At 33.9% G+C, this 27,929-nt stretch overlaps 2 protein-coding genes across 2 annotated transcripts; both read right to left on the minus strand.

Annotated features, from left to right (window-relative positions):
* Nucleotides 1–7,207: 7,207 nt before the first annotated feature.
* LOC117326745 (aminopeptidase N-like) lies at nucleotides 7,208–8,053 on the minus strand. The gene is made up of 2 exons (XM_033883467.1): nucleotides 7,863–8,053; nucleotides 7,208–7,352 (listed from the first exon to the last, which is right to left on the minus strand). The coding sequence occupies exons 1-2, from the start codon at nucleotides 8,051–8,053 to the stop codon at nucleotides 7,208–7,210; spliced, it is 336 nt and encodes a 111-aa protein (XP_033739358.1).
* Nucleotides 8,054–9,627: 1,574 nt separating this feature from the next.
* Nucleotides 9,628–27,788, minus strand: LOC117326747 (aminopeptidase Ey-like). The gene is made up of 15 exons (XM_033883469.1): nucleotides 27,551–27,788; nucleotides 22,703–23,228; nucleotides 22,285–22,440; nucleotides 21,592–21,709; nucleotides 20,802–20,922; nucleotides 19,722–19,876; nucleotides 17,986–18,090; nucleotides 17,362–17,427; nucleotides 16,225–16,290; nucleotides 15,418–15,584; nucleotides 14,886–14,983; nucleotides 13,864–14,000; nucleotides 13,229–13,284; nucleotides 10,223–10,370; nucleotides 9,628–9,705 (listed from the first exon to the last, which is right to left on the minus strand). Exons 1-15 carry the CDS (start codon nucleotides 27,786–27,788, stop codon nucleotides 9,628–9,630), a joined length of 2,235 nt encoding a protein of 744 aa, XP_033739360.1.
* Nucleotides 27,789–27,929: the final 141 nt, after the last annotated feature.

A 27,929-nucleotide genomic window follows, 5' to 3' on the forward strand; every position in this document is an offset into this window, starting at 1 on the left:
AGTCATCATTCAATTGCATTTTTATGTGTTTGACAGTGTGTTGTATCTTCGAAACCATTTCCCAATCGAACTGTCCGTTATCAAAGATGGCGGCCATATCTTGTTTAGCGGATTGAGGAACAAGCAAATTCTTGAATTCTGTACGTAACTTGCTCCTGTATATCAAGTTTTTGTTTTAGACACTAAAATGATTTATTAACAGATGTGTACAACAAACACCCTCCTGGGAGTCGTACTTTTTTCATAATCAGCTATAGTTTTTCGAATGATCCCCTATAGCCGATGATCCGCTACTGCCGTAACAACTGTATCAATTTTAAGCATCGTCTATTATCATTTACGCTAGAAATTACTATTTCCGTACCCTATGACTGCATGATGTACGGCCTTCGTTAATCAGTAATACCAAAACATTGTATTTGTAAGCATAGCGCTGGTTGCATGGTCAAGAAGCTGAAGGCGTATAAATGCAAAGCGCATATTAACTGACAGCAAGGGTTTCTGCACGTGCTTCTATTCCAAACACTATAAAAAAACGAAAATCTGAGACATAATGTCATTCGTTCTATTGAAACGCCAGATGTATAGACCATTTGACCAAAATGACACTATGAAATCCCTGGTAAGCTTCACAGCAACGAGGGTAAACGAGAGTAAAGAGGGACGGCTGACCAAGTGACCACTTTTGGAATTAATAATGAAATATTTTATACAAAACCAGCGGGGAAAACTGTCCCAATGACAAGAATACTTGAAATTATGCAGTGACACCAACAGCAGAGAGATATTTACATTTTTATATCTCAGTAGAAGTAACATAATTATATTCAAGTTTTTAAATAAGATAACACTACCCTTAATGCATTGATTTGTAGTTGTTAGTTAATTGCACCTGAAAATGAGTTCATTTCCATAGCTAGGTAAGAAATGATTGTTCCATTATCCGATAACACGAACAGTTTTCCCATATCCGGGAACAGGGACAGTTTTCACATATCCGGGAACAGGAGGTGTTTTCCCACATCGGGGAAACATGTAGCTAATTCTTACATATGTATCTATAGTAAGCTATCAGACTCATTTCTTGTAATGAACTAAAATGTTTTGAGTTGTAACATGAACTGATGGTTTTATTAAAAGTGTAAATGAAATACTGAATTTGACCATAACTGTTGCTGGTCTTGCTTTTGGTGATGGGTGCAAAGCTGGTAACGAACTTGTATGATAACTTATCTCACTCGCAAGATCAGTTTCGTAGAAGAACCGTTACGGGTGGAAGACTGTTTTTTGTTCAATTGCTGTCACAATGTCGTCTGCTGCAGAACTGTCATAGTATTTCTGTATCTATTGAAAACATGCCTCCCCTCAATTTTCGATCACTTATTTGGTCCTTTTATTACAAATTTTAATAATATTAATCCTCTCTGTTCGTTTCAACTTTGTATCATTAATGCTACTTTTGACTCGCATAACTACTTCAACCAGTCAGCTGATGTTTTATCCGAGCAAAATTCCTAGGGAAAAATATTTTTTTCTGGCATTTATTGCTAGTTTCTTGAGTAATTATCATACCATAACATTACATGTGACCTTTGACCTCTGAAATTTCTTTGAGGCCAGAGGAAACTGATGTAGTGAATAACATACCATATGCAACTGACCTTAAAGTATATTTCTACGAAATATTATCATTATCACTGAGGGCACACAACATGGATAGATACGCATCCCTCCTTTGCATGTGTTAATGATTTATATATAGCCAGTGGGCAATACACAGTAAATCACGATACTTGTAATTTGTATAACAATAAAACAATCAGTTTAAAAAAATCATAATTACATATCTTGTTTAATACTATTTTCGTTTCCTGAAAATTTAAAAATGGACTTCATTTTACACTAACATAATTGAAATCCATGGAAATTAGTTCCAACACTGACATAATCTTTGAAAATCTGTGTAATCTCATTGTTACCATTCAACAAATTGAAGTAATATTGAGAAAAATAAAGAGAATGACGACATGATAACTAAATTGTAATTATTACTCAAAATCCATTAAACGAGGGCAATAAATACACAAAAATATGGAGCTGCATGATTACCCTTAAATGCGTTTTTCTCCGTTTTGTAGTTACTTGAACATTGTACTGAAATCAATTTAAATACATATTGTACCTCGTTAGTATCAATAAATTCAAATGGTAATATCTTAATAAAATATATATTTTGAAAATAATTTTAAAAACAAACTCATTAATATTAATTTTCCAATTCTTTATTTATTTACTTTACATAATTACGCTTATTAGTACTTATGTAAAATAATACTTTTGTTACAATACAATCAACTATTATGATGATCTTCAATCACAAGCATATATTATCCAGTTGTTTATTACACTGAAATACCAACTCCTTTGTTTTTATATGAATCTAGATACCTGATAATTAGATAAATTCAATTAAACTTCTGTATTCAATTTTTTAAAGTGTGTTTCTTAAAATTAGTTATTATAAGACATCCAAGAAACTTTGCCACACTGTTCAGGTGATATCGTTATCAATAGGCATTCTACGAATCTGTCTCTTGATAATGTAAAAAAAAATTGCATATAGAAAGCCGGAGTTATGTCTACTGAATGTAGTGATAGTATATCTAGGTTAATACCACGTCGGTTTCATCCAAGAGATCTGTCAACAACTCTATTTAGTCCCACAAATAAAATTTCTATTAAAATAAAAGATATAAATTATCAAATGAATATATATAACATATAAAAACAAAAGTATCTTTATCAATGAAATGTAAGCTAGGCCACTATCTCCATATATACGAGTGTGGGCTTTGTATATTCAAGCATCCTTTCCTTCTAAAAAATTATCTCATGAACTCGATTTAAAACTTGTTACTCTCGGCTGAAACATCTGTTTTAGGTTAAATTGAGTGAATATGCAAGATTAATAAATCTATTTATATTGATCAATAAAGAACAAAAACACAAGCTTTGCTTGTAAATACATTTGACCATATTCATATATATGCATTACCAAAACAAACATACTGGTTTTTAAAAAAAAAGGTTGTTGATTTAAAGATGCTTCGTAACCAACAAAAATAGGCTGTTTAACATTTTATGCAAACCATCCATTACATATTTTACGAAATTACCATACTCCAACAGTTTGTGCTTCTCTTTTTAAATTTTTAATTCAGAGTTAATAAATAATTCATTGTTTCCCACAGAAATTATCTCCTTTCTATCTCTTTATTTTTATATGGTCGGTAACTTTCGATCTAGCAAGCACTTTCATGACGCAGTTATTTCTATATTAAGTTATTTGTTGTTAATTATATATATCTGTATAACGTTGTAAGCATTGAAAAAGTAATAGTGTCAAAAAGTGCGAAAATAAGTAACATAATTCATGACGTAATCCTTTTGTAACGTTACTCCACGTAAACGTGACGGCGCCATTTTGAAAGGACTGATCAACGCAATTTAGTCGTTTTCTGCTGTTACCAGAGAATCTGTGCATGAATAGCTAATGTCAGGTGAGTTTTTTGTCCAAAACAAGTCTGAATATTTCAGAAATACAGCAAACTAACCAATTTATCGATCTTCGCGTCTATTGGAGAAATCGGCAGATTTTAGTGAGGTGAATACAAAGGTTCCCTCTGATTGGTCAAAGACGAAAAACTTATATTTTCACTTAAAAAAAAACAGCATTTTCACTGTTAAATCTTATAAATATAGTTGTATTAGTTTGATAAATTTCTTATTTCACTGACAAATATTGATGTTTTGATAGTGCTCACAACAATGACACCTGAATCCTATGCCTGTAACAGCTCATAACATCCCAATTAAACAGATACTTGTTAAAATATCCGCGATTCTTTTCACGGTAATTTGTTTTCACTCATTTAAATTCAATCAGACAAAAACGAAAATAAACAAGAAAAAAGGCGGGAAGACATATGTTGCAGTTATATAGTCACAAAAAAGTGTGCAAATCAATTAAGGAAGCACCATTACATATTCGTATATATTCTGGTAAAGGATAAAGATAAATAAATATGTAATATATATTTTGAGTTTGTAAAACAAATGGAAATGACACAACACGAAGCCATAAATTACCGCCAGTTCTATAGGCGGCAAGTGCTCGTATTCCTATTTTTAGAATATAAAGATTTGTTATTGATATGAAAAAATAATGCTTTTTGAAAGTTTAGGCCTGTCCCTAAAATTAAAAAAAAACAAGCAAACAATGGATAAATAAGATAATGTCTTCAGCGTGAACCTAACACCAAACATCACAAGATTGAGCTTTAATGCCAAAAACGTTTACACCAGAATGGCTCGAATGAAATGTAATAGACACAAAATAATATTCATTGACAGACAAACCAGTTTAGTTGCATGTTTAGACTTTTTCTGATCTAAAAAGTGTTACGATATCTTGAATTTATCTGATTTACAAAAACAATATCGTTAACAGTTGTTTCTTGCATGTATGGAATAAGTGACCAAAAACAAAAAAAAGCAATACAAAACAAAACAAAACAGGAATGGGAGGGGTAACAATGCCAACATTTGCATATACTCTACAAATGTTGTGTCATTAGCGTATGAACTTGGCGCTAAAAAACGTGCAATTTAAATAACAACAACATAATATGTGATTTTGATGATGATTGTGAACCATACTATCATTGAAAGTAATCCACTGTAATTCCATGCTGAGCGTAACCCAGGTTGCAAACATTCCATTGCAAAACTACTAAGCAATCGAACGGGGGAAATAACAAACTTTCAATATTTTGTTTTAATAGATATCGCGATTTCCTCCAAAGAGGTATGTGTAGAATAGCACGTGCTCGTTGACGTACCTATACATGTACGCGAGTTCATGCCGTATACATGTATCTAATTTCCCGTATATAATTGCATATCATTTCAACTGTCGTGTGTTAAGTATTCTCGTATCAGATTTAAAAAAATGATAAAGGATTTTCCCCCAACATAATTTATAATCACATTCACTATAGGGATTCTCGGTGAACAAAAAGTGATTTGATTCAATGCCAATTCACTATTTTCCAAGTAACTAGTCACAATAAAATAAGCCATTATTAGTTCAGAGGAATCATGTTAAATTGATTGGTAAAATGTTACCAAAATTATTGCTTGTAGTTTTGATTCAGGGTGGCGGGAAATATTGCCAATTTCATAAAGTGTTATTATTATTTTGGCTGCGCATGTGGGTTAATGTTGCATTTATAATTAAAAAGAACAAAAAACATCATGTTTTAATATAAATTCAATATTTAATGATTTCCCGGGTAGTTCTGTTTGTTTTTTTGATCGGATTTTAATGTTAGGTGTCCAACGTCTTTATCGGGGTGTTTTCGTCGTTCCTCGTGTTCTCGCGTGGTCACGTGACCGGCACGAAGGACTACATTAACACTTGGTCGGTAAATATGGCCAGAGCACCCGACCAACGTATTTTGTCGTACAAACAAATAGGATACATTTATTCATCGTGCTAAGAAACCGAGAAAAAGTGCTGTACATTCTTCTATTTATTCAAGTATGGTTACATAACGGCGTTATAAACTGGTGTTAATTGAAGAAATGCCGATTAATTGACTACTTTTTAAGTAATTTTGACGATGTTTGTCATTTTCGTAAGAATGTACAGCACTTTTCGTTGCTCTCATACAATTACCTTCACGCTCGTACCTGTTTCATAAGTATTGATTTAGGGTAGTCGGGTGCTCTAGGACGATTCATAGAGCAAGTGTTAATGTTCATTCTCCAATATTGGAACTCTTCAGTGTTTTAAGTATCGAAATCGGCATATAGAAACGAACAAACGTTAATAAACGAATGCAATGGATCGTAATTAATTCAATTAATTATTTACAGATGATTTCCAAAGACATAAGGTATAGTTAGAAGTTTTCGGCTGTAGACATGCAAGTTTGTAAATTCGTCACTGTGATGAAACCACCGTCCTCGTCGTTGCCATGACAGCCGATCGAAGCTGCGATCACGAATGCACTGACAAAGTGAAAGTTGAAGTATTTTTCGCAACATGCGGTTTAAACTTAAAATTACAATCACACCTCATATTGATTGGGGTTGTTTAATCATACCTGATCAATTGAATTATCAGAAAACTAACAAAAACATTAAAAAACACAGAATGAAGCCTTCGTGTCAGGCAGTGCAGACACAACGCGGGATCTGTAAACAATGTGACGTCATTGGAATGTACAAGTTGCAACAATGTACAACAATGTATATTTTACATGAATACACTAATGAGCAACAAAACGGGATGCAACATTAACCCACATGCGTGTTGTCCTACAAAATCCTCGAGCCAATTTGCCACCTTTTCATAGTACTTGTTGTGCCATTCCATATTGACAGAAATTCTATTAATTGCCGTGGAAAACCCAGCGAGATCAGGGGTATCAGCCGGATGTATATCATCTCTCCAGCTCTTGATCTATAAATAGAAACACGGGGGAAATTACACGGATCATCGTTTTAAGCATGAAACTAAAAACATCTACCATCTACTTTTCCATCCTCTTTGTGGTCATGAATACAAGAAGAATACTTTGTTCTTGTAGCGCATTACATATCCCATATCAAATATTTTATAAAATTTAAGAAGTAGTACGACTAAAGAAATTCATGGTCTAAGTTTGAACGATTTTATTTATCTCGATGCTTGCATATTGAACCGTTTTCCAATACACAATTTGGAATATCCCTCACAAATATCACCAAAACCAATTATTATCGCGCATTTAACGCTGACAAGATGTCGAAGAAAATATGAAAAAGAAAATGTTTAATGTAAGTAAGGTATAAATGCAACAATTGAATAGCTTGATTTAGGTGGCGTTTTTTAGGTAAGATCTTCATTATAATATGGCATTTTAAGCTGGTGATACTTACCCTGTTCATATCATACTCTGTATACATTCCTCTAGCTGAGGCGGCGATGATTCCATTCAATAAAATCACATCTACTCCATAACTGAAAAACAAATAATACGGCACAGGGATATACAGCACGTTTTGAAAATGTAGGCTAACATCAAATCATCGGTCGGTTAAAGAAAAGATGTTAATTACGTATTTAAAGATGTTATTTCTGATCATACATGCTAAATATTTACTCGATAACCAGGAATTCCCATTTCTCCAGAAGATAATCGAAAGTCGGGTAGAAGGCCATCGTGTTTCCAAGAAGTGTATCGAAGGCACGAGAAGCATCTTGTTGTCTAATATTTGACGGATCTAGTATGTATTCCAGGTACCTAAAATAGGAAATACAGTTTTATAAACTATTCATTACCGGAAGTAAATAACGCTCTATCCCATTAAACATTTGCTGATTCAAATTTATTTATATACTTAAAGCTTTTTATATGTATATAATTATGTTTTCTTTGTTTTCATGGTAAATACTCAAATGTGATTGGTCGAAACATTCTTTTCATTCTTCTATGAAAGAAATTCAGAGAATGGCGCGATTTAAAAACCATTTAAAACCAGTAAAATTGTACATAAATTAAATTAGAAAATAATTTTCAAAAATTAATTATAAGCGTTGATGTCAATTATTTTTTTGGTTTCATCTTCATCGGGTTATGAAACAAATTTTGTTTGCAAACTGCTGTAAGAATCCGTTACTCAGATTCATACAGTGTGCAAACAAAATTTGTTTCATACCTCGATGAAACTAAAACAAAAATGACATCAATGCTTAAATATATATACGTATATGATGTCACACTGAACATCACTTAAGAAGCACGGAAATTCACCTGCTGATGACCCACAAACGGTTTGTACAAGCCAGCGATTGGAGAGCCGCGGCCTGTTCCGAGCCTTGTCCACTAACGTAAACATTAAACATGTAATCCCACTCCTCTTCACCTCCTTCCTGGATAGCTTTACAGAAAACTTCTTCTTTGATGTCAGGGGGAATCCTGCAACCAACCAACAGAAAAGACATTTAAGTGTACAGTCGTTGTATTTATTAGTGTTAAGGTTGTTGTGATCGAAATACAGAAACTTTTGACCATTATTCATATCTCCACGAAAGAATTGTTCATTTTTTGGGGGGTTACAAAAATTTACCCATATTTTTACAGCATGTTATCCTCAATTTCTGTTATATATGGCATTTTGAATTAGATAAATACATTAATAGATAATTAATTAATTAATAAATCATGTTTTAAATTAAATGTTATTGTTGTCACAATTATTAAGATGTAGTAATTTAGAATTAGTGCTTACAATCGCTGTATTTCATACGTGATGATATACAGTATCCTTAGTATATAGTAGGGGAGATAATTCTAAAAGCTGTATTTCATATTCAAATTTAGAGAGTAGCCTTAGTATTGTATGGGAGATAATTCAAAGAGCTGTTTATCATATTTAAAACTAGAGAGTATGCTTAGGATAATAGAGACGATAATTCCAAGACGGTATTTTAAATTTAAAAGTCTCACAAAACTTATTCAGCTAATCAGCTGGTTCTTCACCTAAACCAAGTTTCTGAAGAAAATGTGTTTTCTTAGGTTTGTAGCTATTTCCTGAGTAAATAATACAGGAAATGGGATACTTTCTATATACGAGAATAAGGATGAGGGTGTTGAGATTTTAAAACTTCAAAATATAAACTCTTGGTATAAATAAAAAAAACCCATAGGATTCTAGGTGTAAAAAGGCGGGAATTCCCTAGGTGGGGGTTACCAAGGTCACTGTAAATATCAGGGTAAAAAAAGGACTGTTGTGCTCTTATATGCAATTTCATCATTTTGCTGGTAGGGAAATCTTCAACCTTGAAAGTGAAATAATTAGTTGTGTGTGACCTTTAAAATTAGATAGTATCTTTCGTATAGTCGGGGAGATAATTCTAAGAGCTGTATTTCATACTTAATCTATAAAGTACAGAAGGAGGAAATAGTTCCATTACCGTTAGAAATAAAATGTTTAGATATGCTTACAATGTCCCTGAATTTTTCCAGTCATTAAATAATTGTATTGCTCGATTGGTACATTCTTTTACACCGAATTTGCACGACAGTTGAAACATCAACCCAGACAGTGATCTGAAAATAAAATAGAAATAAATAAATAAAAAATACAACCCCCCCCCACCAAAAAAAAACAAAAAAAAAAACAAAATTCTACCAAATATTTCGAAATTTAAAAAGAATGTAAGAATGTTAATATATTAAACGATGTGTTATTGTACAAATATCCGTTAAATATCATAATATACATCATATAAACTATATTTGTATACGCTAATCGTATACTGATAGATAATTTTAATAACAATTGACAGGTGCGCTCAACAACACATACTCAATGATAAAGAAATGATATATATATAATGTTATTAATGTACCTTATACCGAATTTCGTATACATTTGTGTGTAATGTGACTTTCACGTGCAACTAAACAATCGTGTGGGAAATGTAGGTGTTTTATTGATTGTCATCGTTCTATATATTCATTTTTTTAGTACAATGATTTAAACAACACTGGTAAAAGTTATTATAATACGAGTCTACCTTTCCTGTGTAGGCCGGTTGTCGTACAAGGAAACATTCAGTGAGCGTCCTTCTAGCAAGTTCAGCATGAACCGCTGGAGATGAAAACATGTAGCATTTCAATATTTCTAACTCTGTCAAAAAGAAGGATAGCATACATTGATTATATAATGATTAAGATTTACTCTAACGTGCACATTTTAGGGTAAGCTTATCTTACCGTTTTTCGCATTGGAAGCATTCCGCTAAATCAGTAGATCGCACTGGTTTTTATAGGACTCATTGATGGTACGTTAGTTCACAATTTTGCTGATATGTTTTAATTTGCTTTTGCTCTAAATCCCGTTACTGTCTAAGATGGCTAAAGAATTGTTAAATTGTTATTAAAGTTAAGTCATATGTTAAAACAATGGTCATTTAAGGATATATTACAAGTGGTTCATGTGTAGATCACACGTTCACTGTACTGGTACGTACAGAGTTAAGGTTCTTGATGGTCAAACTCGGTATTAAGAGTATTAAGACCTCCCCGCTATTAGGACCACTTTCACTCAGTCCCAAGGTGGTCTTAAAAGGGAAGTTTTAGTGCACCCATCTATATAGTAATCTTACTTCAAAATTTCCGTAGGCTGGACGACTAACAAGCATATTGGTTGGATACTCGAGTTCATTAGCAGCGTATGCCCAAGGTATGTATTCTGTTTCGTGACGGAGGTAGGTCAACATATCCCAGGCTGTCACCAAATCAGTCTGTCCAGCCCTTTCAGGACAAAGGAGCTACAGTGTTATCCAATATCAAATACAGACCCATTTTACTATTTGATGTGCAGCTCTTTAAAACCGAACATTTAAACATTTTATTGATATCATAATCAATTTCACCGAGCACAAATGCTGTTAAATATATATTAGGATTTTCTGCGAATGATCTTATGATCATTCCGAAAACTGATTAAAAACTGAAGCAGTTGTCACACTGACTCCAGACATCTGTGATCAGTTTCCCTCCGTGGAAGAGCTACGTTATTAGATAAAGCCCAAACATCTGTGATAAATGAACCCCGATCGATGTTAGATTAGAGTAAGTTACTTAAATAAAGTCCATAACTCTGTGATGAGTGCCTCTCTTTAGTAGGTCAGATTTACTTAAATAAAGTTCATGCAATGAGTGTTTCTCTATAATAGATCAAAGTTACTTGTTTAAATAACGCCCGTACATCTGTGATGAGTTTACTTATATGGTAGATTAGAATTACTTGTTAAAACAAAGCCCATTCATCTGTGATGAGTGTCTCTCTAAAGTAGATCAATGTTACTTACTGAATAAAGGCCATACACAATGATGAGTGTCCCTCTATAGTAGATCAGACTCACTTAAATGAAGCTCATACATCTATGATGAGTGCCCCTCTATAGTAGATCAGACTCGCTTAAATAAAGCTCATACATCTATGATGAGTGCCCCTCTATGGTAGATCAGGCTCACTTAAATAAGATGAGTGTCCCTCTATGGTATATCAAAGTAACTTACTTAAATAAAGCCCACATCTATGATAAGTGCCCATATATGGTAGATCAGGCTCACTTAAATAAAGCCCACATCTATGATGAGTGTCCCTCTATGGTAGATAAAAGTTACTTGTTTAAATAAAGCTCATACATCTCTGATGAGTGTCCCTCTATGGTAGATCAGACTCACTTAAATAAAGCTCATACATCTATGATGAGTGTCCCTCTATGTTATATCAAAGTAACTTACTTAAATAAAGCCCACATCTATGATGAGTGTCCTTCTATGGTAGATCAGACTCAGTTAAATAAAGCTCATACATCTATGATGAGTGTCCCTCTATGGTAGATCAGACTCACTTAAATAAAGCTCATACATCTCTGATGAGTGCCCCTCTATGGTAGATAAAAGTTACTTGTTTAAATAAAGGCCATACACAATGATGAGTGTCCCTCTATGGTAGATCAGACTCACTTAAATAAGGCCCACATCTATGATGAGTGCCCCTCTATGGTAGATCAGGCTCACTTAAATAAAACTCATACATCTATGATGAGTGTCCCTCTATGGTAGATCAAAGTTACTTGCTTAAATAAAGCCCACATCTATGATGAGTGTCCCTCTATGGTAGATCAGACTCACTTAAATAAAGCCCATACATCTATGATGAGTGTTCCTCTATGGTAGATCGGACTCACTTAAATAAAGCCCACATCTATGATGAGTGTCCCTCTATGGTAGATCAGACTCACTTAAATAAAGCCCACATCTATGATGAGTGTCCCTCTATGGTAGATCAGACTCACTTAAATAAAGCTCATACATCTATGATGAGTGTCCCTCTATGGTAGATCAAAGTTACTTGCTTAAATAAAGGCCATACACAATGATGAGTGTCCTTCTATGGTAGATCAGACTCACTTAAATAAAGCTCATACATCTATGATGAGTGCCCCTCTATGGTAGATCAGGCTCACTTAAATAAAGCCCACATCTATGATGAGTGCCCCTCTATAGTAGATCAGGCTCACTTAAATAAAGCCCACATCTATGATGAGTGCCCCTCTATGGTAGATCAGACTCACTTAAATAAAGCCCACATCTATGATGAGTGCCCCTCTATGGTAGATCAGACTCCCTTAAATAAAGCCCATACATCTATGATGAGTGTCCCTCTATGGTAGATCGGACTCACTTAAATAAAGCTCACACATCTATGATGAGTGTCCCTCTATGGTAGATCGGACTCACTTAAATAAAGCTCATACATCTCTGATGAGTGTCCCTCTATGGTAGATAAAAGTTACTTGTTTAAATAAAGGCCATACACAATAATGAGTGTCCCTCTATGGTATATCAAAGTAACTTACTTAAATAAAGCTCATACATCTCTGATGGGTGCCCCTCTATGGTAGATCAGACTCACTTAAATAAAGCTCATACATCTCTGATGAGTGCCCCTCTATGGTAGATCAGACTGACTTAAATAAAGCTCATACATCTATGATGAGTGCCCCTCTATGGTAGATAAAAGTTACTTGTTTAAATAAAGGCCATACACAATGATGAGTGTCCCTCTATGGTAGATCAGACTCGCTTAAATAAAGCTCACATCAATGATAAGTGCCCCTCTATGGTAGATCAGACTCACTTAAATAAAACTCATACATCTATGATGAGTGTCCCTCTATGTTATATCAAAGTTACTTACTTAAATAAAACTCATACATCTATGATGAGTGTCCCTCTATGGTATATCAAAGTAACTTACTTAAATAAAGCTCATACATCTCTGATGAGTGCCCCTCTATGTTATATCAAAGTTACTTACTTAAATAAAGCTCATACATCTATGATGAGTGCCCCTCTATGGTAGATCAGACTCACTTAAATAAAGCCCACATCTCTGATGAGTGCCCCTCTATGGTAGATCAGACTCACTTAAATAAAGCTCATACATCTCTGATGAGTGTCCCTCTATGGTAGATCAGACTCACTTAAAAAAAGCCCATACATCTATGATGAGTGCCCCTATATAATAGATAAGAGTTACTTACTTACATACATCTGTGACAAGTTGCCTTCTAAAGTAGACCAGTGTTACTTACTTAAATAATGCCCATACGTCTGTGATGAGTGTTCCTCTGTTGACCACGCGTATTTTCTGTTACAATCAACATAATTCTCATTACAAACCCACAGTATAATATTTAATAACGAGCAAACATCGCCACAAGTATCGCCGCGTTCGGCCTCTGAAGTGATCGTACACTTTTTATAACACAAGTAGTACAAGTATATCGCCAACATATCAATTATAATATAGCATCCCAAAGTAGGGTAGTGATGATAAAAAATCAAAATATATTTCATTTGTTTCTTTAAAACAATAATTGAATATTGTCCTGATTTAGGGTTACAAGTCAGCAGATATTTTTCTATTTTTTTTCATAATTGGCTTATTCACCAATCAGGGATGGCTAGCGGATAGCCCTATAGAGTAGAACTTGTGTCGGATATGTCATAACAAATAAATATCAATGCATAGACTTCTCAAATATACACTAGATCTATTCAATGAAAGTACTTTTAACGTTAAATTAAGTTTTGTCTTCTGTCTGTTAGAAAAATGTTACTATGTCCAGGCAGATATATAAGGATCAGGCAGAGGGGAATATATATCAAAATTAATGTCGTTTATTCAGGTTGAATAGCCTTATTTTGAAAAAGTGTAATAAATTACCGTAAAATCGGTTTTAAGCTGGGTGATCAGAGCATTCCAATTATCAGGTTCATAATTCACGCGGAAGTATCCGTAATGTTGAATGTTTCCAATGACCCATCCGCCCGTCTTACTGATACTGGCGTCGGTAGCGTATACTGAAACGAAATTTCATATAAAGAGGATATTGAATGGTTTCCCGTTTAATATAACATATATTTCACGAGTATGACAGAATATCGATATTTTCACGAGTGCGAAGCACGAGTGAAAAATATCGAAATATTCTGTCATACGAGTGAAATATATGTTATATTTAATGGCAAACAATTCAATATTCTTTTTATTGCATTTCATACATTAAAAACAAAATTAAAAACATCGAAAAATTAGGAGCGTCAAAAGGTGCGCGAATCAGTAATGACGTCATCTCTTTATGACGTTACCCCACGTTAATTTGACGGCGCCATTTTGAAAGGACTGACCGGCGCGATTTAAGCGTTTTCTGCTGTTATTGGAGAATCTGTGCATGAATAGCTAACGTCAAGTGAATGTTTTGTCAAAAACTAGTCAGAAAATTTCAGAAATACAGTAAAATAACCAATGTATCTATCTCCGCTTCGATTTGAAAAACCGGCAAGTTTCAACGAGCTGAATACAAAGGTCCGCTCTGATTGGTCAAAAACGGAAAACTTATATTTTCACTGCAAAATCTTATATGTTCACTGCAAAACCTTATATTTTCACTGCAAAATCTTATATTTTCACTGCTCATCGCTGCAGTGAAAATATAAGTTTTATTAGTTTGATAAATTTCTATATTTCATTGGCAAAAATGCAATAAACACGTTTATATAATATTGTCGTCATATTAAAACCAAGCATAGAAAGCAATATACGAATTGACCATTAACTGTTTTGAAATATATATTATTCCGTGTAATTATGTAAAATCTCAACTTAAATATTCAAATATGGAAATATATCGTGTTCTTACAGAAAATATTTGAAAAAAAAAATATTTGAAAGAAAATATACTGTACCTTGTGTATTGGGTGCCATCCATACAACGTCATTTGATGTTTTATTGAAATCCAGTTCCTGATCTGTAGTGTAGGTAAATGGAATATTCCAGCTATACCTGTAATTTGTATAAATAATGAATATAGAAAAAATAGTATACATGTAGTATTAGTATAATAGTATATCAGCACTTCACATCAATTTGTTAGGCGTCCTTTTTTATAATTTTTATTATTTGTAATTTTGAGTATATACCATCTAATCGACTCTGGATACTCACGCAATGTTATATGGGTCAACGAAAAGTGAAGACTCCCTTAATAGGAAAATATTGGCTTTAAACACACATAAACAATATCGTATAGCTATTTATTTTCGAGAGTCAAAATTTCAGCAATTTCCATTTATAAAGGAGTCATAAGGAGGATATGTTATTTTCGCGGGTATTGCTCCGGATGTCGAATTTCAAAGTGCTGAACTCGTGATTGTTAATTTTATAAAAACACAGAATGAGAAGATTTGTCATCCATGAAGCAGTCTAAACTACCTTACCCAACAAAATCTGTGGTGTTGTCAGAATGGAGAAGGAATCTTCCCTGGTTCAGGTAAAGACCTCCATTTACTCTCCTCACTGTCACGACCGGGTAGTTCGTTTGTAATATCCAGGAATCCATTAAAGTTTTAATGTTAAAATCGGTTTTACCATCCTCGATCGCTTGCTATAAATACAAACATGTCAATCAAGCAGCAAGCACGGTACGATAGAGAAACATATAGGCAATTTTAGTTAACTGTTCCATTCATTAAAAAAATAGAATAAAATGTTCCAAACATGCCTCTTTATAAAAAAATATTATTGTGTATACAATGTAGTTAACAGTATTTTTGAATCAGAGAAAGACGATAAAATTAAAAAAAATATGCAAATGTGAGTATATAGACAAAACGGTTATCTTTAAATGAAAGCCTGACTCTGCCCTGAAATATGTACTAGGGAAAAAGAAAGCTGGGGTCCAAAAAAAAATCAATGACTTGAAGAAACTATAAATATGGAAATTGAGTATTGAAATGAAGAGATCCGGAAAAAAAATTAACGCTGTCCTTAAAAACATTACAATGTTGTATCCAAGAACATACTCAAGAAGTACATCTGACTAATAACGGACAGAAAGCTTGAAACTTGTTCATTTGATAATCAAAGTACAGACTCACTACCCCTGTCTACCATATACCCATATACATAAAAAGACAATGTATATTTGTATTTTTCTGACCATCAAGAATAAACAAAGAACATCTCACGTACATATAGGTTCATATCGAAATAGAATCTCTTATGCCTTAACAGGCAACACCCACCGTTTGCAGAGCTCTCCATAAATCATCATGAGCAACATTTCCATAAGCCTTCTCTCTCAGATATCCCTGTAACATTTTAAATAATCTTGCACAAAATTCATAGACATTAATGACAGACAAAGCTTGAAATCATCATTGTTGATTATGACAACGGTTGTCTTTAATGATGCCATTAATCATAGATTGCTCTTGTTTCCTGACAAAAAGTATTACTGCTACCAAAATAATCAAATGAAGTTTTCTTTTTATATTGTACAGCTCTACTCAATTTATGCATATGATTGCAATGCAACAGATTGATGAACACTGGTAAGACAGAGACATTCCAGGAAACAAAGACAACCAACGAAAAATGACCTGAAATATATTCTCACATACTTCACATGGTTATCCCGCGGTTGTTTGGAAAAAAGATCAATCGATCTCAGGGTAGGAGGTAAAGACAGCTGGCAAGCGCTATATGACACTGCTCAAAGTAACGTAACGTCATCATTTTACGTTGGGTAACCATGTCATAAATTTTGATGTTGATTAAAAAATAATTAAACATGCTTATCTCAACGCCCGTGCAAGAGTTTGGCTGATCAGCACTCGGCAAGCCTCGTGATGACTGGCCTAACTCTTACGATTGAACCGAGATATCCTTGTCCACCGATAAACTTATGTTAGATTCTATCAATCCCATATAGACATAATACAACGTTACAGAATTTTTTTTTTAATAGGTGGTATCTCCTCAATCATAATTGTTCGTAATAGCCCTTTAATTTCCCGAACCTGTCTTTTTTCCGCACGAAAACAAAGGAAAATTAATATTGTGAAATGTTCGTCTGTAGTTAGAAATATGTTTATTAAACAGACTGTGAAAATCTTAATGTTTTCTAATTAAAAAGAGAATGGTTTGTGAATGTATAATAATTAACATTAGAAATAATAGCGTTTATAAAAGTTGCATTCATAGAAAACATAAATTTAAGTAAAGGCATGCGAGCTTCATTTTAAATATAAACAGCTTGTATAATATCTCCGGCAACAAAATATATGATATGGTCGAAATTTGTCAATATTATATCATATTTGTATTATCATACAATTGGAATTGTATGGATTATATATCTATAAACCATTATAACGTACCTGTAATCCTTTCCTGAAGGTTTCTGGTCCAAGGAAGAACCACATCATTCTAATGACAGCGCAACCCTTGGAAAAAAACATTCGAATGGTTAAATGTTCCGTACTAGATTACAGCTGACATAACAGATACTGTAAATCGATGGAGTACATAAATGATTATTACTTACTATCTTGTTGAGAAAATGCCTGTTGTGTTTGTGTACAAACAGTGCGCTTAACAAACGTTAGTTATCATAAAGTAAATGTACCTATCAATATTTAGTATTACATTGTGTTAAGCGGAAAATTAAATCACTATTGAAATTTTTCAAGAAAAGAATGTCTTCATTTCAAAACCAATTCGGTTATAAATTGATCGATCACAACATGATGTATTAATATAAGAGCGCATGTTATGTAATTAACGCCAAAGTGTTTAAGAAAAAAACATATCGTATACAAATACCGTATGTCCTTGCGGTAATTAGTGATACTTCGGGTCGATCAAGAATTTTCAGGACTTGATACTCGAAGAACTTTGGTTTATCTTGAGAGTTAAACTGCAATATTAATGTAAATATCATGAACCCTGATATCATAAGATTAACTCTCGGTAAGTATCAGGTCAGTACACAATTAACACACCTTGAAGTACGTAATTATGTCAAACAAGGCTAGAATATCTTCAGGTGCGTACGCCTCTCTGTAAAGAGGGCTAACACTTTCCACGCTGTCCACGTCCATCACCGGCTGTATAACGTTCAAATTGATCAGGTCCATCTAAAACTCATTAATATTCATACCTTTACATGTATGGTAAAAAAAGGAAGAAGAAAACAAGAATATGCATTTTGTCAAAACAAGGATTAAGGGAATATTATTTACAGATATATGTTAGAATATTGAAGTAACCAGTGTCTCCTACAGCTCGGAGACATCTGTATGGCGTTACTGCCATTGTTTCCTATAATTGCAATACTTTAAATCTGTCCTTTGTTCTCCCATTTCTTACTCCCTTTTCCGGGTGTTTCCATATATTCAATTCTGATATATTTCTAATCAAAATAAGCAACGTTTGTATATATATTTACAATGGTGTTATACCCACCGTTTTTGGCTGTTGTTGAACTTTGATATATAAGCGTAATAAAGAGTGCATATGAGTTGTATGTATGTTTCATATCCGTCCCTGCGTTAAGAAGTAATACTATATATCAATGAACGTTGTGAACTTACTGTAAAATCAGATATTTTCGTGGGGTTAAAATTTCATTGTTTTCTCCAAAAATGCTATATCCTGAGGACGTGAATTCGTGAATTAAGATTATCTTCATGTATGTACTTTGAAGTTTTTAGTAATTCGTGGACATTTGAATTCGTGCATCAAGTTTAACCTCGAAAAAAACAAAAATGAAACGTCGAGAAATAATGGTTTTACAGTAACACCATATCATTTTCAATTACCATATCAAATTTATACAAACACTACTAATTAAAGTAGGGTCAAAGCACTGACTCCACCATCTAGAGGCTGTACAAACACCTCTCTATATTGGCTATAAAAATAAGTTTGATGATTATGTAATTGATCAGAAATGTCGAACTCTAGGTTTCAAATTTAGATGGGATAGTATCTGGATTCAGCTGGGCAAGTCGTAATAACAACTAACTGATAGCTCTAATTTCACAGGAGAATATAGAACTGAACTCGGCCAGGGAAGATGTTATAACTACCATATCCCACTCAGGGTCCACAAGATCCACTCCGAAAGTAGGAGAGAAAAACGGCAAAACCTTCATTCAGCCAAATGTCGTCCCACCATTCCGGGGACACCAAGTTGCCAAACCACTGATGAAAACAAGCGAATCATTTGATAAGATTTCACCAATAACCTTTATAGAATAATATGGACATGCTGGTTAAATAGCAATGTAGCATTTAAGTGAGGTTTTCCATGTTTTGGTCTACCAAAGGATGAAATAATGTTTTGATGAATTTGTATAAACCACGTCTCTTGTTACTTGGTCAGGAGCCTTACTGGCATCTGCATTGTGATCATTTGCAAATTACTCAAACTCGCGAAGTTATTTCTCCGTGCGAAGTGTTTACTTGATTTTAAGGGCTTTGTTTGTAGGTGGCGTGAGGCCCTCGCAACAGTCAGGGTCATATCATAACAAGGTCAAGGAGACATTATTTCAGTGAACAAAAAGTAGAACAAAAAATAAGCCGAAGGAAATAAATGTAAAAAAATAAAAAGAATTAGATTGACTGCAAGTAAGTTCTTTTATCGATGTATAGAACAATAATAAAAATGAAGGCTTAATCTTCAGTATTTATATGCACTGGGCCGAACCAGTGAGAGCATCGTCAGTCTACTCACTGAATGGACAATCTCGTGTGACAAGACCTCAGCTGTTAGTTCCATGCTTCTTGTGGTAGATACACCTTCCGTGTATAAAAGATAACGTTCTTGGTATGCTATAATTCCCCAATTCTCCATAGCACCGTATATAAAGTCAGGCACGCCCACATTGTCTATAGAAATAGATGATATAGTATTACATATACATACATAGTATCTATATGATAAAAGAATATCGTATAATATCATTATACAAGATCACACAATGCCACGTTATTGTGTGCATAAAAATAATATGGTATGCATATAAATGCATTTACAATCCGTATACAAAGTTTGACAAGCCCAATAAAATCTTACATACTGTATCCAATCATAAGAGGGTAGACAAAAGAAAAGTTGAAAATTAAATTCATATTACGTCTAAAAAATTTCATTTCTAAACAACAGCCTATGTGTTAGAATACATCTCACTTAATTACGTATTTCGGCTCATTCACTTGAAATAGAGACAGAAAGATACAGAAACAATTCGAGAGAAGCGAGGATTTGTAAACAATGTAACTCCCTTGATGTCGAAGATGAAATCACTAATTACTAACTTGTAACAAATTTCAGAATCTTAGAGTTAAATATATGTATTTAAAAAAAAATATGTTATTGGAAAAATGCTTCAGCTTTTAAAGCTATTCAACTTTTAAATTTGCAAAGTATTAATGAATAAATATCTGCATCAGGTAAATAAATTTTAGAATCTAATAAGTTAAAAAGTGCTGGTATATATTTTGATCTGATATAATTGTATATTGTATGTCAAGGAACTCATTGTCTATACATTATTCTGCATTTAATCTCTACTGTATTTTTGCTCTGTTGTACTAATGGGCCAATGGCGTAAAGTTTTAAATAAAACTTAAAACTTGAGTGTCCTTGATACACTAACAAAACCAGATCAAGCCGAAATAGTATCGTAGCTTTATAATTGTATTTTTGACTGGAGTTGATTGAAATTGGTGGGCGTTATTTATGAACCACAAACATGCATTCTCTTATATGTATATATGTAGGTAAAGGACAAAATACGTGAAAATGTTTTACCGAGTTTGGGAAGAGCGAATGAAATATTGAAATACTCCTCAAAGCTGTCAAGAAGTGAACTTCCCATCTGCAGAGCAAATCCCGTCTGGTTGATATTGGCCGGCGTGGTATAAACTCCGAACTGAAAAAAACAAGTACATATATATAGTAATTCTTATCAAATATAAATTTCAGTTACGAGTACAAATCTTGATCTGAGATGGTAGTAGTTTTGCTCGTTTATAAGACTCATAGGATTTCAAAAGCAATGTTTGTTAGTGATACGATCTGTTACTGTGCATCATACGTTGTTGATATATTGTATCTCTCCTAGTTTCATATGACAGAAATGTATATGGCGTCATAATATCATTACTCATTCTGACGTCACAACAAGTGGAAAATGTATAGCTGGTTAAGAATATAACACGGTAAATTTATTATATTTCACATTTTTCAACAATATATAGAGGTTACACAACGAGTGGTTGTTGGATGTGGAATAAGTTACTAGTAAGTTACAAAAGACACGAGCTTTAGCGACGTTTAAAAATAACTTGGCCAATTTCGCGGATGCAAATAAGGTGTATAGGGTTACGGCCGGGACCCAGTGATGTGACGTCATTCGATTATTGATGACGTTTATAACAATTGCAATTCGGGTCAAAGTTCGAATTCTATATAATAGGATACGAAAATTAAAAACCATTCAGTTTAATACGACTCCTTTGCTCACACAGATCAGTTTTTATTTTACTTGGTTAAGTCAGCCAATCATAGTGTTATAACTCCTGTCTTTCACAAAACTCACCTGAACATTATTTGTTGTTTGTTTGTTTACACTTTCAAGTTCGCCGAGGATGAAGGCAACAAGATATGTAGGCATAATGACCGACACATCGAAATGGTCTGCAAAATAACCATCTCCTCTGTAATAACAATAGAAGTATACGTAGTAGTCTTGTATTCTGTATACTTGTGAAATAAATACATGATTGCTCGAGCGTTTGGTAAGATCACCACATGTTATCGACAATAGATTTAGCAATGAGTCATTTTCCCAGTAGATAATATGAATAAGAGCTAGAGATGACATGAAATATAAACGAACAATAGATTTAAACGGGGATCCTTGTAATTGTGCAGGAAATAAAATCAAGTGTTCCAGGACAGCAAGCGTCTTCTACGTCATCGATGCCACCAGTCATGAATTTTTATGTTTATTCTCAAATGACATCCTGATTGCTTGAATACATTCTTCAAAAGAATGGTATGTGGATGTGACGTTGATTCATATTACATTAACTATATAGATATGAGTAAACAATTGTGCTCATTGACAAAAAAAATTTAAAGAGGGGAGGGGGTCATTTAATCTTGTATTTCATCAGAAAACAGTGTTCAAATACTTACAAGGCCACTGAATTAGCCAATGGCATGTTTGAGAGACAAGTGATATCGTGGGGCTGAAGTATTTCATCATAAACAGTGTTCAAATACTTACAAGTCCACTGAATTAGTCAATGGCATGTTGGAGAGACTGATAATGTGGGGCTGTCTCTCTAGTGTAATGTCGAACGTTGCCTTCATTGTCGGTTCGTCGAAACAATGAAACGCGTGTCTTGCAAATGTTGGCCCAAACTGAGTGACAGCCATATACCTTAAAGATGATATCAACTTATATAAGTTATGTAACATGAAACGATGATGTAATAGCTCCCGTTCAAATCGTGTTTGCAAACGATGACTAGATGAATGTCACTTGCAAATTAATTTGGATAATGAACAAATGTTTTAATGGTAATAAATTGTATGACCATTTAACTACAATATGTAGATAACTATATCTACATATAGATTGGAATAATCAAACGCCTATCTCCCCGTGTTATTTACATTTCATGATCTGGCTTGGTACTTACTTCGTCATATTGGCTGCTTCGTCTTTGTATGTGCTGACATGCAGTCCCCGAAGAACTTTGTTCGAGAGTTTATCTTCAAATGCGAGACGAATGATATACTGAGCCCCAACAACTAAAGGTTTATCTAACGCGAGGATCAGGAACTGTCTAGACATGTCTTTAGTGGTGTTGAGGACGACAGGAGATATCTCACCAACAGTGACCGCCTCAACTGTTGGTGTAGCAGTAAGGTTTTGCTGGGCAATATGGAGAGTGATGTTGTTCGTCGCACTATTGCATTCTATAGTAATCGCATAGGTACCGTTGAAAGTAAATGTCTCTGGCCTGTTGTTATACATCTCCGGCCTCAACTGCAGTATATAGTGGAGCGGTTTTACTGAGGTAGGCAGCCGAACATCTCTGACCGGTCCAGGAGGAGGAGTTGGTGGGGTCGTTGCATTGGCCGTTGTTGATGTTGTTTCCATTTGCATAGTTGTGGTCATTGATTGTTGTGGTTGCGCAGTGGTCGCTGCTGGACACAGCCCGCCTGCAGATATAATGGAAATGCAGCTATGAAATTTATTTAAACACATTGAGTCAACACACCTTTCATAGACATACCCAAATTATAAATAATTTGACAGCGATCTTATCTTAGCTAGCGATCTTATCTTAGCTAGCGATCTTATTTTAGCTAACGATCTTATCTTAGCCAACAATCTTATCTTAGCTAACAATCTTAACTTAGCTAACGATCTTAACTAAGCTAAAGATCTTTACAAAGCTAGTGATTTTAACTTAGCTAGCGATTTTATCATAGCTAGCGATTTTATCTTACCTAGCGATCTTATCTTAGCTAACGATCTTATCATAGCTAGTGATTTTATCTTACCTGGCGATCTTATCTTAGCTAGCGCTCTTAATTTAGCTAGCGATCTTATTTTAGCTAGCGATCTTATCTAAGCTAACGATCTTATCTTAGCTAGCGATCTTATCTTACCTAGATATCTTAAATTAGCTAGCGATGCATGTGCTGAAAGAATATCGCTTTGTATATAGCTGTATACAACCATATAAAGTGTTAGCAGGCAGCATTGAGTTACACTCCAAATGTAGGTGTTTTAAAATAGGTACATGTACAGTACTCTTTTTCAGTGATATGCGCAATTGCTAATTCCGTAGCTTTTCATTTGCATTTCCAAAGTTGCTTCCCCTTGAATCACTTGCCATGGAGCCTTAATGATGTAGCATACTTACTTAGAGTTTATGCTTCATGTTTGGTATATGCTTTCAAGCTTTGCTAGATTCAATTTTAATATGTTTTTCTCTGCGATGATTTTTGCTCGGTGTTTACAGCTGTTTCTTTTGCTTTTAATTATCAACACAAATGGACTGCGGCTACTACTAAATATCTAGCGCCCTGATGAATTATCTGATTTTTTTTTCAGTATCGCTTTGCCTACCAGCATCAATATACACTATCCTAGCATCACAAAAAAAAACAAATACAAAAAAAAAAATTATCAGTATACATATTGAAACCATACGAATCGCACGGAAGACATACAAGATGTCAGCACCATTGGAAACAAAAGGAGATTCACAATTGATCCAAAATGAATGAGACTGCTCTATACGACTCTTTCTTTCTAAATTTACTTATATTGGTCGTTTGACATCCTTCGACGAGAATTTTGACACTAATTGAACTAAGTCAACCACAATATTTCATTGATAACTAATGCATAATTGTTATTTCACGCTGTTTCTATTTCACGACGCTATTATTTCACGATATCATTATTTCACGGTGCAGTTATTTTACAACGCTTTTATTTCACGTTGTTATCATTTCACGTTTCTAATATTTCACATCGCTATTATTCACAGCGCAATCATTTTACGATGCTATTTTTCGCAATCGTTCCAGACGAGTCGCGGGTTTTAAATTTCGCGGAACTATGGCTTTTAAACATTATGCAGCAAACATGCCTTAACATTTCAGTATATGCCCATGTTATATATCATAAGCGAGAATGTATATAGCGAAATTAATTCACCCGCGAATATTACTAACAACACAGTATCAATCAAAACAGCATTAAAAGTGATTTAGATATAAATATTCCTGAATACATGTGATTAAATTCAGTTGTTTACAATCCTGCCAACGCCTTGTTCCCCTGGCACATATAATTAGCTTCCATGGAACTTAACAATGCATTTCAAACGAATAAAATGTGAAAACATGAAACGCCCTTGAACAAAGCGACATCGTGGTAGAGGCTATAAATAGATAATCTCACAGCAAAATATGCGTGATGCTTAAGATGTACCTTCAAAATATGCTGCCATATGATATACGCTAAAGAACAGTGAGCGTATGGCATCATTCACCCGAGACAACCCGACATTTTTATAATTATTACGTCGTGAAACATGCACATACGACTACTGAAGTCACAGGTATCGCCTGTCCAGAATTATGTAATATTTATATATACCCAATACTGCATATAAAACTGCGCAGTTTAGTTGAACTGCTTTATCTATAGTTAATTTAGAAGCCCGCTGCATTTAACAGGCCTTTTGAAATGTAAATTGTAAATCTAATATATATATGGTGATCGTACGTGTAATATTGATAGTCGTCTACGACTTATTATATGTATGCTGTTATATTTTGAAAATGTCTATCTTATGTCGAGATCTCAAACAACCAAAATAATGTTGTTGAGTTTCTATAGATGATTATCTTTACATATCCCAGCGCGCTGGTTTAAATTTTTATTTGTGAAGGTAGCTAACACTGGTTTGGCCCATTATAAGCTTGACACATTGTATACAAATACATTTCAACTTCACAATTTCATAATAAGTGATACTCAGGATTTTCAATATAAGATTTATTCAACGGATACAAATAAAACATAACAAAAAGATACGCATTTTCAAATGATTATGATATAATTGTATATCAATTTTAATATGTCTATTTTTAAATTATCAAGTTAACATTCCGTTAAAGGAGCATGTGTTCCATTTCTTAGAGTTTTTGTTTGCGTGCATCTGAGGCAGGTATAGAAAGAGTTGAGCAGTAAGTAGTGTTTGGTATCAACCTCGCCGACACGATTATACTGAAATATTTAAATCTGGTTTACATTAGATTTCAATGCCCTATAGACGTTTTTTGATAAATACTCCTTCCCTAGACTCTGATAGCTCAGACGCCTGGGAATTAATTCCTAGTCTGAATAATTAGCGTTTCTGTGGAACATTTATTTGCATTTGCTCCGCATTTCCCCATTGACACAATGCTAAGAGGCAGTTGCCACCATACACCTATAACACCCTGTGCCTCAGGCTATAATACCCTGTGGGTCATTTGACATTAAAAAAGGCGGGATTTTTATTTATTTTTTGTTGTTGTTGTTGTTGTTGTTGGTTCAGTTTTTTTCAAAGTTGACGAAGATGATAAGACAATGTAAATATAAGTATTGAACATTGAACAGTGGTTTTAATGCTGTTATTGTCGATATGGCGGCAAGATGTATGGTTGGCAAATGTAGCATTTGAACCTGGTTGTTTCAGTGCTTAAATATTTTATAAGTACCATATACTGTTGTAGGTTTTTTAATGGAGCATGATTGATCCCATATAGCATACCACGTGAAACCTTGATGAGCAGTTAGGTAGCCACCAACTACCACAATTATACACCATATCAGAATTATCCTCGATATTAAGTGGGCGACAAAAGTAAACTTTTAGTTTTAATTACTTTTCCTCGTTTGATTATCAATTATTTGGTCAGATTATTTTCATTGATATTCTACTATTTAATGATAGTACTGAACTATTGTAGACATTTTTGTTCAGTGTAGAAACTTGTAATTTAAAGATATCTTTAAAAGATACTGTTTGATATCAGTGACTGTAAAGGGATGCCTTCTGTAGCGATTAAAGTATTACAAGTGTTTAACATTGTTCTAGTATTAGTTAATACCTTAATTCATTTAAAAATTGTCATTTTTTTTGGCATTAGAAACAACATTTAGCAGATAGGGTATCAAGATGCATTTTCAGGCTTATATCAAATTGTCCACTTATTCTAGATATGTAATATTTGACATTATCTAGAACCTTCGGGTCTGAATAAATACAATTTGCATTTTGATTTAAACATATAGTTACTGCCATGAATCAACGCAAATAGGATTTAGTTATAACATCATTAAAGCCCTTTCCCAAATAAGTACAAAAAATCTAAATTTTGCCAAAATGCCAAACAAAAAAAACAAAAACAAAAAAAAACAAAACAAAAAAAAGGGGGGGGGGGGGGGGGGGGGGGGGGGGGGATTTTGTTTACATAATAGATAGCATGTTAATTTCAAACTTATTTTTTGTTTATCAAAATGTTCAATACATCAAAGTTACATATATCGAGGTGTTTTCACCTGTGTGAACCTGAGGGCTATAGTTATTTGGTAGAAAAAATCTTCACATCTAAGATATAAAACGGTCCCAGAAATTTCTGAAGATATTGTCATGTTTCATACATACATACATACATTAAAGCTACTTTCATAACAATATTCAACAGAAATATATTAAACAGGCCCAGATTTTCAGAAATTCAATTTAAAAGATATATTTCCCTACATTTATGTAACACAGAAGTAACAGGGTATTTGCTTTTTGGACAAATAATTAAAAGTATCGCTAAAATTATAAATATCCCTATTAATTTTCAAGAAGAAATAACAATTAAAAATGCACCTTAATCAATTACGTATTTTTTACATAATAAATAAAAATTACCTAATACAAAATTATAGAGAATATTTTAAAGTAAACAAAAATACCTACACAATTCTTGGTTTCCAAGAACAGCTGACGCCTTACAGGTTTCCGTCAAAAATCCCGGAGCCATTGTCACGGCACCATCTACTGGACCACACGAGCAGTTACAATTCAATTCCTTCTGATTTCCAGCAAAGTGCACAATTAATCCAACACCTACAGCGATAGCCATAGCCAACAACACCATGAGGAACCCCGAAGCGCTGGACATTCGGCACCCTCCATCTTCATCGTTGCGCCCCATCTTTTTTCTACCCTCAATGTCAGAAAAATCGAATTTGTCTGTCGAGCCCCCAAACATATCGCCTGAAGCTACCCACCTATGTCAAGGCCCTTCCGTCGGCAGGTGAGTGCCGGGTATATTTTTAAGTCAGTAAACCGATAC

Source organism: Pecten maximus, chromosome 5 (assembly GCF_902652985.1).
Source record: "Pecten maximus chromosome 5, xPecMax1.1, whole genome shotgun sequence".
Lineage (NCBI taxonomy): Eukaryota > Metazoa > Mollusca > Bivalvia > Pectinida > Pectinidae > Pecten > Pecten maximus.